We start from the raw sequence: 12,979 nt of genomic DNA, 5'->3' as shown, positions 1-12,979 counted from the left end.
CTCCCCATGGTCCAAAAGGCCCCAGATGTCAAAACATCAGAAGAAAAGACATACTTAATACACACCCACAAGCGTCTTCCTCATGTGGCCTGGGCTTCCTTACAACGTTGTGGCTGGGTCCCAAGAATGAGGCAGGTGGGAGACCTAATGTCTTTTATGACCTAGCTTTGGAAGTTTGCATCGTCCATGCTGCCATGTTCTGTTGTTGGACACAGCCAAAAAGATCCTGCCAAGACCAAGGGGAGGGAAGGCAGACCTCCTGCCCACCACCTGGTTCAGGAGAGTCCTGAGTAAGAAGACTGTGTGGGATGGGGTATGTACTACTGTGGGTGTGTTGACGTGGCTATCTTTGGAAATTGCAATCTGCCACAAGCTCCATCGCCCAGAAATAATCACTGTGAATATTTCCTACTATCCTGCTTGCCCACGTTTTTGAATGTGATATTACAAGGGAGGAATAATCTGTTGTTAATGAAATTCTGTGATCTTGGACAAGTCCCTTAGCCTCTCTTGGCTCCTGTTCCACGTCAGTGCAGACGGTGGATTAAATTAGGGGCTCTCACATTTCTTTCCTTGGGTACTAGAAAAAGATCTCCAGCTGGACCAAGCTCTTTCACCCCAAATTTGAAAAATGGCCACTTGTTCTCAATTCTCAGTTAAAAATAGAAGTTAATATGTAGTATTTTCTCCATCTTAATTATTTTTTGCAGACATACATCATAAGCCAAATGGTACCTTCTAAAACATGCTTCCAGGTAACAAATCAAGTAAACAATAAAAAAATTAATTTTCATGGAAATGTCAGACCCAACCAAGGGTCTGACATTTGGTTCTTCAACAATATGTTTTCTTGAGGCCATATTTGCTCGTATTTGTGATTTTGTGTTTATCACATGGTCATGTTTTTGGCTAATGAAATTAATCCTGATTCCTACATGGCTTGAAATATAACTTTTCAACATACTCCAGTCCCAAGAGCACGAGAAACTAGAACTGAATAGTTTCAGAATCACTGGGGTAGATGATTTCTTAAATCCCACCCAGCCTAAAATTTTTAACAGTTAATTAAATGTGACTCAAGGTTCTTTACAACAGACCTGGCATTAAAAGGTAAAGTAACTTGACGTGATCTATTTTAGTGGTGTGGTCCTGGCAACCTGCACGTTACTCTGTAGCTCTGGCATCCCACACTGAGCTAGGCTGGGACCCTCCGCTGCAGGGCTGGCACCTGGACAAAGGTCTCCTCAAGCAACAGAACACAAAGAAACTAAAAGGGACTAAAAATAACTGCAGGCATGCGCAAATGGGGCAAATTAGGAACAATGAGATACAAAAAGGCCACAAACCACCTGCCACTTCTGAGGTGCCTGGAGCAAAAGCAGGGTCCTGTGCATGATCCCTGCACCACCAAGGGGGTGGGTAGACCCCCTAAGCCGCCCCTTCGGCCGCCCCTCTGCCCCTCCCCCAACCGTTACTTGCTTTCACTCCCTTGTGCTGCAGCCTGGCCTGAACTCCTCGTCTGGCCTCTTATCAATTTCTGTTGATGAAAGAGCCCAAGGCCCCGGGTGGGTAACAATACAACTCTGAAGTCCTGGCATCCCATACGTTACCAGTGCCGGGAGGTACTCACTGTCAACTGGAAGTTGTTCAGCAGAGGACGTGGGACGAAAAATAACACTTGCAGAGCTTTTGGCTGATGAGCCTATGGGGAATGACCAGACCCGAATCACTGCTATTATGGGTAGTGGTGCCGACATCACTGAGAATGAAATCTGAGCGTTAAACTACTTGTTTCCAGCCCCTTCTAGGGATAGGGATGTAACAGTCTCTGAAAGAAAGGCTGGGATCTAACGTCCTCCCTGTGCCTGCTGCCTCCTTCCCTTCCTCTCTCCTGGCCTCCGAGAGCCCAGTCTCTCTGCCCCTGGACCGGCCATCCCGTGGGAACCTGCCCTTTGACCTTAACCAGATGCTTTTCCTTTGGGCTCATTTGGTTTTTTCCTAGAGTGAGTCCCAGGACTCTGCCGCCCTCTGGTGGCCACAGAGGGCGGCTCAACACTCCATTTTTGTCCCATGGATTTCCAAAGATATTTAACCCCCCAGTTCAAAAACTTGTTTTGCTCACCTGCCAGTGGGGCAGGTGCATGAATAGAAAGATGAATAAAATTCAGTACTTGCCCTTGAGAAGCTTCCAGTTGAGGGAGGCGGTGAGAGGTTGAGATGGGTGGAAATCTATTCATTCCTTTGTTTATTCTTATAACAAATATTTATGGAGGCCCTATTTGGTGCCAAGTGTAGCAGTAGACAGACGAGGCGCCTGCCTTTACAGAACTCAAATCCTAGCCTGTGTTAAATACACAGACAAATAGTGATAAAGGCCTGTGAATTAAACGAGACAGGTTATGAGACAGAGAATGGCCACAGGGGTGACCACCGTGAGAATGGTCAGGAGACGATAGCGGAGATGGGTTTTGATGAGAGGAAAATAGCACCATGCCAACACAACGGGACAAGCATTTGGGGAAGAGGACACAGCAAGGGGAAAGGTTTCAGAGGAGAGAACGAGCTTAGAGTGTTCGAAAACAGAAGTTTGTCGTGCTGGGGCTCTGTGGTGGAGGGAGAGAGCAGGTGGAGTGGTCCGCAGGGGCCAGCTGGAGCAAGGGTAGTGATTAGAGGACTACAGCCCAAGCAAGAGCAACATCTGATCTGCATTTAAGGAACATGGTTCGATATAGTGTGGACTTGGTTAATAAAAAGGTAAAAAATAAAAGTCTGTGGGAGCACAGAGGAGGGGCATGTAGCCAAGTCTGGGGGTCAGGGAGGCCTTTCTGGATAAGGGGTGTTCGTTTGTCTATTGCTGCATAACAAATTGCCCCAAAACTTAGTGGTGCAAATCAGTAATAAACATTTATCATCTCACGTAGTTTCTGAGGGTTGGGAATGTGGAAGCAGCTTTGCTGGGTGGTCCTGGCTGAGGGTCCCTCATTAGATGCAGTCAGGATGTTGGTCAGGGTTGCAGCCCTCTGAAGGTTTTGCTGGGGCTGGGGGACCTGCATCCAGGATGGCTCACGCCGACAGCAAGTTGGTGATGTCTGTTTGCGGGAGGCATTGGTTTTCTCACCACGTGGACTTCTCTAGGGCTGCTTGAGTGTCCTCCCAACATGACGGCTGGCTTCCTCTAGAGGGAATGGTCCAAGAGAGAGCAAGGGCAGAAGCCAAGTCTTTTTTTTTTTAATTTATCAATTAATTAATTAATTAATTTTTATTTTTGGCTGCGTTGGGTCTTCGTTGATGTGCGCGGGCTTTCTCTAGTCACAGCAAGCGGGGGCTACTCTTCGTTGCGGTGCGGGGGCTTCTCATTGCGGTGGCTTCTCTTGTTGTGGAGCACGGGCTCTAGGTGCGCGGGCTTCAGTAGTTGTGGCACGTGGGCTCAGTAGTTGTGGCTCGCGGGCTGTAGAGCGCAGGCTCAGTAGTTGTGGTGCACGGGCTTAGTGGCTTCGCGCCATGTGGGATCTTCGAACACGGGATCGAACCCGTGTCCCCTGCCTTGGCAGGCGGATTCTTAACCATTACGCCATCAGGGAAGCCCAGCGAAGTCTTTTATAATTTATAATGACACTGTCATTTTGACAACGTCTTACTGTTTACACAGGTTAGCCCTGTTCAACCTGGGAGGGGACTACACCCAGGTGTGAAAACTAGAAGGTGTGAATCACTGTGGGCCACTTTGGAGGGGAGCAACTACATAAGTAACACCTAACCTGAGTCTTAAAGGATGAATAGAAATTAGCCAGGTGATGAAGATTGGTGTTAGGGGCTGAATTGTGTTTCCTTAAAGTCCGTACGTTGAAGCTCTAACCCCTAGCACCTCCGAATGTGACTGTATTTGGAGATGGGGCCTTTAAAGAAGTGATTAAGTTAAAATGAGGTCATTAGGGTGGGCCCTAATCCAGTCTGACTGGTGTCCTTATAAGAGGAGATTAGAACACAGACACACACATAGGAAAGGCTGTGTGAGGACGCAGGGAGAAGCTGACCGTCTACAAGCCAAGGAGAGAGGCCTCAGAAGAAATCAACCCTGCCAGCATCTTGATCTCGGACTTCTAGGCTCCAGAACCGTGAGAAAATAAATTTCCACCGTTTAAGCCCCCAGTCTGTGTTATTTTGTTATGGCAGCCTTGGAAAAGGCAGAGGGGTTGGCCTGAGCAAAGATAGAGATGTGTGAAACAGCATAGTAAAAGCAAATAGTTGGCATCACTAGATCCTGAAGAGCAGGGGCCCGTGAATTTTTCTGTAAAGGGCCAGATAGTAAATATTTTAGGCTTTGGGGGCTGTAAAGTCTCTGTTGCATGAAAGCAGTTTAGACAATACGCAAACAAAAGGGTGTGGCTGTGTTCCAATAAAACTTTATTTACAGAAACAGCAGCTCAGATTTGGCCCACAGGTGGGAGTTTGCCAACCCATGCTGAAGAGGGATGCTGGGAGGGGTGGGCTTTGTGACGGGATCATGGTGAGGAATGCCTTAGGAGGAAAACACAGGTTTAAACCGAGGCTCTCCTTCCAGCTCTGATATTTGCCTGTTTGGGGTCAGAGTGGGGTAGGTTGTACATGTTTATGGGGAGTCCTGAAAGGATTTTTTTTAATCGCACAGTCCAAGGCTCAATTCTTGGCTCTACCTCTAGCTGTTTGACCTCTCTGGGTGTAACAACATCTGCTTCACAAGAGTTGATGTGAGCTTTAGATGAGATGACCAATGTAAAGCCCCCGGCATAGAGTCTGGCATACAGTAGGTGGTCAATAAATGTCTGTTCCCTCCTCCCCACTTTCCCCTTCGCACATTTGGCGTCATTACCATATAACTTTATACCCCAATCGCTGTCAACAAAAAGATTCACTCTCAGGGTCAGAATTCAAGAATTCATCTTTTTATCCGAGGCCACGTGAATCCCCCAGGTCTAGACCATGAGCAGACAAAGGGAGCTGTCTGTGAGAAGCCTTTCTCCAAGGCGAAACCCCAGCCCGACGACCGGTGCCAAAGTGAGCTCTAAGGACACAAACTTCTTTTAAAACAAGTTACCCGAGGAGGGCCGTTGGGCCAGAGCCCCGGAGCTGACCTGGCCCCGTTTTGCATCGTTTTAAGCAGAAGAGTGCCATGATCTGATTTGTCATTTAAAACGCTGGCTGCTGGGTGGGGGACAGATTGTAAGGGAGATGGAACCTGCCACCCTTGTCCTCTTTCTGTGTTTTGGATGTTCATATATGTCACAGCTCTGTACCGCCCCCTTCTCATCAGCGATTGCCTTACCCTGCTTCCTCTTTTCCTTGGCCTTGTCCGCCTAGGGACTAGAAGGTGGGGACAAAACAATTTGCCAGTCCCCGCCCCCAGCCTGAGGCTGGCACGTGGCCCCGGAGCTTAGCACTGGCCCCGCCCCCTGCATAGGCCCCGCCCCTTGAGCTGAAGCTTAGGGGTGCGCCGCACAGCCCCGCCTCTCCGCAGCCAACCCCGCCCTTCCCTGCCTTCAAGGCCACGCTCACACCCATTAATTGGTTGGCCGGTGGTGCAGGCGCTCAGCCCTACCCCTCATCAGCTCCGCCCCCGATAGGCCCCGCCCCTTCCAGGCCTTGTGTACGTCCGTTGGGTGGCCGCAGGAGGAGCCAGGGCCCAGCCCTTTTCTTATCGCCCCGCCCACCCGGAGGCCCCGCCCCCTCGAGGTCTCATCCACGTCCATTGGGCCTGTAGCTCGTCCCTCGGAGGCCCCGCCCCTCCCCGAGGCCTCGCTCCATCTATTGGGTGGCCGCAGGAGGAGCCCGCGCTCTCCTCTTCCAGCCGCCGGCTCCGCCCAGCACGAGGCACCGCCCACATAGGCCCCGCCCTCCCGAGGGCCCGCCTGGTCTTTTGGGCTGCCGGCAGGAGGCGCCGCGCCATGCGCCGGTCCGGAGCACGGGCTCCAGCTGACGGCGGGTGTGGGAGCCGCTCGGGAACGCGGCGGCGGCGGCGGGCTGTGTTGGAGGTGAGTGCGGGGTGCGAGAGGAGCGGCGGCGGCGGCAGAGGCGGGGGTCGCTCCGTGGCGTACGGGGCTCCCGGGCGCAGAGGCTGGCCGGGCGGGGAGGCCGCGGGCGCGCGCTGGGGCAGCTGGGCCCGCACGGGGCATTTCTCTGGCCACCCAGGCTCCGCTTGTCCGGCTGCCGTGGAAACAGGCGGCTCTCCTGGTGGGGGGGACCCGGGTGCGGCCTCGGGGGGCGGGTCCCACAGGCTGGCTACATGGGCGAGGGCGGCCCAGCCTGCGGGTTCCAGGGGGTCAGCTGCGGCCACCCCCCCTGCGACCCCTGGAGCCTGGCACCTCAACGGCGGGGTCCCCCGGGCCTCAGTCTCTCTGGCCCCCTTGGAGAGAGGTCTGCAGGTGGGCACAAGGCGCCGGAGTCCGTACGTTCCCTCCAGGGTTGGGGGGACATCCCCCGGCCCACAGCCTGTCCCGGTTTTCCTGTTCACACAGCAGCGCGTTCCCCACTCGTGTGCCAGCTGAAAGCGTTGTCTCCCAGCTATTTCTGTACCACTTCCAGCCGCTCGACAAATAGTGCATCTAAGGAAACATGCAGAGCTGGGGCTCCTGGGGACCCCTGCAGAAGAAACTGGATTCTTTCCCATTAGGGACCCAGTCCCTGGGGCTCGGGAGGGGTTGCAGACCCAGACACTCGGGCTCCCAGCACCTGGTCAAGTGTTTGATTAATCTGAATTGCTGAAAAGAACTTTCCGAGTCCCAGCCCACCAGTGATTACAGGTGTCTCTGGTTAGTTACAGGTGTCTCCCGTTAGCATGGGCCACCTCTCCTTCATTCCAGAGAGGAGCCAGCCCTTAATCCTGCTGGCAGAAAAAGTCTGTCCTCTCTCAAGAGTCTAGCATGTCAGATTTAAGTCTGATTAAATTATTTTTGTATTTAAAAGCGTTGCTCTGACTGGAGTTGTCAAGATAGGATTTATGGCCGGTGGGGATAAAGCAGAGCCTGTGAATCTACCCTCTTCCCTTCCTGCCCTGGTGGAAATTCTAATGGATTCCACATTGCTGTGTTGGAATGGCCATGTCCCTCCACCCATTTGGTCAGCCCCACACTGACCTCACTCGCTGCTGTGACTTGAGCTTGTTTTCATCAGAAATCGGACTCTTCTTTGAGAACATGAGAAAAACATTCTCCAGGAGAAGCAACAGCAAGCGACCTACAGCCTTGGGCCCCTGTTTCTCCAAGTATTTGTGTGAAAGAGGAGAGAACTGAGCAGAAAAGGAAAAGGCAGGTCATGCTTCCGAAAAAACAGATCTGGTGACCCCGGGTGTGCTCCGCTCTGTAGGAAACTCCTGCACTCCTCTTGCCCTTTGCACAAACGCATCTGGCCCATTTTGACGGAGAGGCCGTACTCTGCATTTTGTGATTGTGGAGGAAGGGCACACGTGAGCAAGTGGCCACGCTCTGTGGTTACTCTCTGAAGATGGCCACAGAGGGAGTGACCGTGAGAAGAGAGCCTCCTGATAAAACTGATCGAGTAGATCAGGGTCTGTGTTTACTGTGACTTCTTTGGGCTTATGAAGCAGTTAGTGGAAGGGAGTGAGTCACAGTCTGTCCTACATTTTCTACCCCCTTTTCGTGATGCTGCTAACTTTGCCCTAGAAAAGGAGGGAGTGGGCTCTCTTCCAAGGCCCTGGGAGGGGACCTAGCAGCGGTGTATTTGTAATTTTCTATTTCTTTGTTAATTAAAGCAGAATTGAATAAGCTTCAGACCTTACAGAACCTGTAAGGTTCACCCCTGGGTGCAAAACAGCATTTTACTTCTCCGTTGTATCTGAGGGCCTTTTAAATCCCCGTGTTTACTTCGTGACTTTTCTGGGAGTTGGGCTTCTGCTGAGACCTGGTTTTTCTACTGTTTCCGCCGTTTTCCGCATTGTATTTAAATTTACACTCAGCATTATCTCCAAAGGCAGAGGTTTCCCAGCCAGACGCTGCCTGGTGGCAGGGGCTGCCCTGGGGGCCCCTGTGGGTTTGGCTTGGGACCCCCGGGGCTGTGCCTGACGTGAGCCAGGTGTCCGTGGAGGGGTCAGGTCCGCCGAGAATGCGTGGTGGCGAGAGGCACGTGCTGGAAATTTCTGAGGCGGGTCATGTGACTTTCAGACGGCGCCGTGGTTTGAAGCTGCCTTTGCGGTGTGCGAACCCAAGCCATGTGCTTGTCACGTGAGGACTACTGGAAACGCTTCTGTTGTGAGTTCGGCCGGGGCCTTGGACGGGTCCAAGGGGGGAGGCACAAGCAGCTCTGGGCTCCGCAGCGTCTGACGGGGAGGCCTGTGCACCTTCCTCGGGGGAGGGGAAACGGCCTCCGGCTGGATACTCCTTTGTAGCTTGACTCCCCGAGCCCGGAGGCCCTCGTATGCTCCTCTGCTTAGGACACTTGGCTGCTCTCAGCAGGCTCAGGCTTCCGAAGGCTGGTCCACAGTAAAAGGCTCTGCGTGGTAAACGGTGAGCTGCCGGCTGCAGGCACAGGAGGAGTGCCGCCCACCCTCCCCCCACCGTGGGGTGGACCTTAGTGTTTGGAACCGAGTCTTTGGTGCGTGAAGTTGTCAGAGCATTTTGAAGAGTGCAGGGTTCGCCGAGGATGTCTGGTGGCTGGTTCTAGAGGAACTGAAGGGCGGGTCCGCCGCTCGTTCCCGACAGCCCTGGTGGGAGTGATGACGTCGCAGATGTGACCGAGGCCCAGGGGCCAGCCAGGAAGCACCCAGTTCAGTGTCCGTGTCGAGGCTGGGCCACTTGCCCTGTTGGGTCCCTCGGGGTCGGGTCGGTCCTTTTCTTTGGGGGGCTCCCTAGACATTTTTCCCGCCCTGGGCAGTCCCCTCCCCTTCCCGAAAGCCTCTCCCAGTGCCTGTGACCACGAGTGAGTCAGAGCTGAAGAGAGGACCATAGCGGAGTTCAGTGCTGACGTTCGTCCATGGCAGGTGCCCAGAGCTGCTCTCACCAGGTCCTGGGCCACTGTTTCCAGAGCCTTCTAGAGAATGGACCTTTCTTCTTTGGTCTGTCTGCCTGGAAGTGGGGCACAGAGTCGGGAGATGGGCGGTGTTCAGCCTCCAACTCGTTGTGAAGCCTTAGTTTTTGTGAAGCAGGACATCTTCCTTTTACTCTGCCCGCCTGCTCCCCCAGAGCTTTGGGTTGGGGGGATCTGATGAACTATCTCTCCGTAACCCTGCGCCTTTGGGGCACTAAGTGCACGAGAGTCATGACTTTATGACGCACCTTGTTGTCCCAGAGCTGTTTTCTAATTTCCCCGGCAAGACTGCCTCTCCGGCCTGGCCAGCGCCCGACAGCCAGGCTGGACGCTGTGGGTGGACACGTGCATTCCAGCCATGCCTCCGCTGCTTCTGGAAGGGCCCTTTTGTGTGCATTGTGGTCATGTGTCCCTTCTAGTGCTGCCGTCCCAGGGAAGTGGCTCCTCCAAGCCAGGACCAATCATCCGGGAGCAGCGTCCTGGGGGGTTTGTGTTTTGAATGCCTGGTCGCTTACTGCCCTGCTCATGTGGCTGCGACTTGGCCTGATTGCCTAGTTCCACTGCTGTTTGTGATGAATTTTCTGTAGCATAGGCTGTGGTGCGGGGGAGGTGGAGTTTAGGAAGACGGGGCTTTGTGCGCTCTGAGTTGTTTATAACTTTTCTCTGGGTGCGATGGGATAGGTGGGGGCTGACTCAGATGAGGCCGGGCAACCCCGCCGGGACTCTGCCCTGCGAGCACCACCCAGCCCCACCCTGGCCGGCCCTGTTTCTTGGCAGCTTGCTGCGCGGAGTGCGTGGTGCCCAGGCTTCTCGTGTCTTGCTTTTGGGTGACCTCACTGTGCTTCCTAGTAATGGCTTTCCTTGAAGGGTGTTTCAGCCCCTTCAAACCTGCTTTGTCCCCCGCGGTCCCGCCGGCTTCGGCTGTATCCTCACTGTTGTACCCGGCCGAGGTGCTGCGTCCGCGGCTTCTGCTGGGGCTCCGGGCCCTAGACGGCCGGTCCAGGCTGTTGATGTTCCCCTGAGTCTCATGGTCTCCCGCTGCCCTGCTGGTCGATGGTAACCCGCCTTTCGTTTTCTCCCAGGACGCGGCCTCTTCCCTGCCGTTGGCCAGAGCCCTCGGTGCTCGTCCGTGAAGACGGGCCCACCATGTTCTATGGGACCCACTTCATCATGTCCCCACCCACCAAGAGCAAGCTGAAGCGGCAGGGCCAGCTGCTGTCCAGCGTTCTGTCCCGGACGCTGAGCTACAAGTACCGTGACCTGGACGCCACCTGCTCCAGCCTGGGCACCGGCGACGACCCGGCCGAGCTCTCCACCCAGCTCTCGGCCCCTGGGGTCCTGAAGGTGTTCGGGGACAGCGTGTGCACGGGCACCCACTACAAGAGCGTCCTGGCCACCGGCACGTCCAGCGCCCGGGAGCTGGTGAAGGAGGCCCTGGAGCGCTACGCCCTGAGCCCCGAGCGCGCCGGCCAGTACGTGCTGTGCGACGTGGTGGGCCAGGCCGGCGACTCCGGGCGGCAGTGGCAGGCCGAGGGCTTCCGGGTGTTCGGCGACAACGAGAAGCCCCTCCTGATCCAGGAGTTATGGAAACCCCGAGAAGGCTTGTCCCGGAGGTTTGAGCTGAGAAAGAGGTCGGAGATGGAGGAGCTGGCAGCCAGGGACGTGGACACCGTGACGGCAGGTGAGGAGGGGCGAGGAGAAGGCGCGGGCGCCGCTCCGGGAAGCGCTGGGAAGGCGTGTTTGTTGGAGGAGGACAGTCGGCCTCTGCCTCGGCGGCGGCGTTTGGGGACTGACTCTTCTGCCCCCCCCCCCCCCGCGGGGCTGTCTTGGCCGTGCGGTTTGTGTACACTGCAGGGCGCCTGCTGGTGGTCGTTCCGCGCTCCTCATGGCGTCTTGCAGTGCCGTGGGGCGATTTCTCCTTTCGGTTGAAGATGACCGTCCAAGGGTCTGGCAAGTGTGTCATTGGCCGCAGAGAGGACCTTGTCCCCTGCAGGCGGCACACGCGGTACAGAAAGCCCCTCAGTGCCCGAGGCGCCGGGGCAATCTCAGGGGCAAGCGGATGCGAAGCCGGTGGGGGAAGCGGGTCTCCGGAGGTGCGGTGCGTTGGGGGGCGCACCGGGGCAGTGGAGGTCGTGCTGGGGGCAGCGCTGAGTCCCTGCCCTGGGCCGGGGCGCTCCAGGCCCTGCGGGCCGCTGCTCTGCATCTGGCTTTTATTCACTTGGTGGAAAGACACTCATTATCTTAATAGGGAAGCGGCATAAAAAATGGGTTTTTTTCCAAATGCCAAAGACTCTTAAGTGTATCTCGGGTCACACTTGACTTTTCCTTAGTTTCCTAGAGAAAATGGTGGCTTTACATGAGCAAGTGCACTGGTCTTACGTGTGGCTCAGAGCAGAGGACGTTCAGTGGCCTCCGGAGACTTGTCACTCGGTTTCGTGGTGCTGCGGGGTCGAGGGGCTTGAGCCCTCACTGACGTTTTGTGTGTGTCCCCAGGTGTCGCGAATGCTCATGTTCTCTGGTTCTCCTCTGGTGCGAAACCCACCTTGTGCCTTTAGGGTGTGAAGACGAGGTGTGGCAGGCCAGGGCCTGACGGGGCCACTGCGGTTGGCGGTGGGCTCTCGGCGGCCCTTCTGGCCTCAGTCTCGTGATCTGGAGGATCCAGTGATCCCAGGGCTGGTGCAGTGGTGTGTGCAGAGCTCTCTGCTCGGCCGTGTGTCCTGACCGCCTCCTGCACGCGGTTGTTCTGTGCGCTCACAGGCAGGGGTGGACCAAGGATGGGGTTGGGGGCCCTCTTAAGGGGGGGGGGTGGAGTGTTTTATCACCGACGTTGTGCAGAGTTGCAGGCATGGGGGATAAGGAAAAACTGACCAATGAGTAGCTGATGTTACTGGGTTGTTTTTTGTTTGTTTAGGTTTTTTTTTTAAACTATTTTTAAAAAATTAATCTTTTTGAAGATGATTGACTTACAATGTTGTGTTATTGTGTTTTTTTAAAAATTAATTAATTAATTTATTTATTTTTGGCTGTGCTGGGTCTTCGTTTCCATGTGAGGGCTTTCTCTAGTTGCGGCAAGCGGGGGCCACTCTTCATCGCAGGCCTCTCACTGTCGTGGCCTCTCTTGTTGCGGAGCACAGGCTCCAGACGCGCAGGCTCAGTAGTTGTGGCTCACGGGCCCAGTTGCTCCGTGGCATGTGGGATCTTCCCGGACCAGGGCTCGAACCCGTGTCCCCTGCATTGGCAGGCAGATTCTCAACCACTGCGCCACCAGGGAAGCCCTGTGTTATTGTTTTTAACTCTCCTTGGACACGCGTCTGAACGCCCCACGCACAGGCCAGGCTGCAGGGGTTTGGATTTTGTCCTGATCCCTTCTCGCCGTGCTCCGGAGGCCGGGTCCCTTCCCCTCCTCGCTCTCGGAGCCCTGTAAGGGGCTGCGTCACGTGGGTGGAGAGAGCAGGTGTTCAGCTCTCGGTCTCTGTCCTGCCCCGTGTTTTCTCTGCTGAACGGGGAGCAGAGTGCGTGGGCTGGGCCAGCCCTGCCTGTCCTGCGGGTCGCTGTGCCTCGGGTCCCGGGTGGGCCCTGGAAGGCCTGCTCTGTGTCACATGGGTGATTGCTCCAGCCGGGGGGTGGGGGGGAGCAGGGTGACTACGAGGCTGGCCGCCATCTGCGGGGAGCAGGGCTTTGTGCTCCTGTTCACAGACCCCTTTTAGACCTGTTCCTTTTACGTTCGTCCAGGCAGGAGAAGGCCTGCAGCGTATTCAACTTGGTGACTTTGCGAAACCTTTCAGAGAAAGAGTCTATTGAACCGGACAGGTCTCACTGACACACTTCTCTGGGCTGGAAGTGGGTTGTGTTACCTGCCTGGAGCAGGCTTCCCGGGCCCCAGGGAGTCGGCCTTCCTGGCCGGCCTCTGACTTGGGCCTGGCCTGGGTGCTCTGTGCCTCCTGGCCGTGCTGTCCCCTTCGCC

The 12,979-nt window shown here is 55.3% G+C and overlaps 2 protein-coding genes across 2 annotated transcripts in view; both read left to right on the top strand.

Annotated features, from left to right (window-relative positions):
* Positions 1–10,162, top strand: part of MMD2 (monocyte to macrophage differentiation associated 2) — a 68,350-nt gene extending 58,188 nt beyond the window's left edge. The window contains exon 7 of the mRNA XM_028167573.2: positions 10,098–10,162. Coding sequence (XP_028023374.2) covers positions 10,098–10,148 — 51 coding nt within the window. The 3' untranslated portion in view covers positions 10,149–10,162. The remainder of the gene's footprint in view (positions 1–10,097) is intronic.
* The window catches only part of RADIL (Rap associating with DIL domain), a 59,447-nt gene continuing 56,629 nt past the window's right edge, over positions 10,162–12,979 (top strand). The window contains exon 1 of the mRNA XM_057528402.1: positions 10,162–10,696. Coding sequence (XP_057384385.1) covers positions 10,162–10,696 — 535 coding nt within the window. The remainder of the gene's footprint in view (positions 10,697–12,979) is intronic.

This window comes from Balaenoptera acutorostrata, chromosome 15, assembly GCF_949987535.1.
Source record: "Balaenoptera acutorostrata chromosome 15, mBalAcu1.1, whole genome shotgun sequence".
NCBI lineage: Eukaryota > Metazoa > Chordata > Mammalia > Artiodactyla > Balaenopteridae > Balaenoptera > Balaenoptera acutorostrata.
Note: the sequence above shows the minus strand (reverse complement) of the source record. Positions and strands in the feature narration are given on the sequence as shown.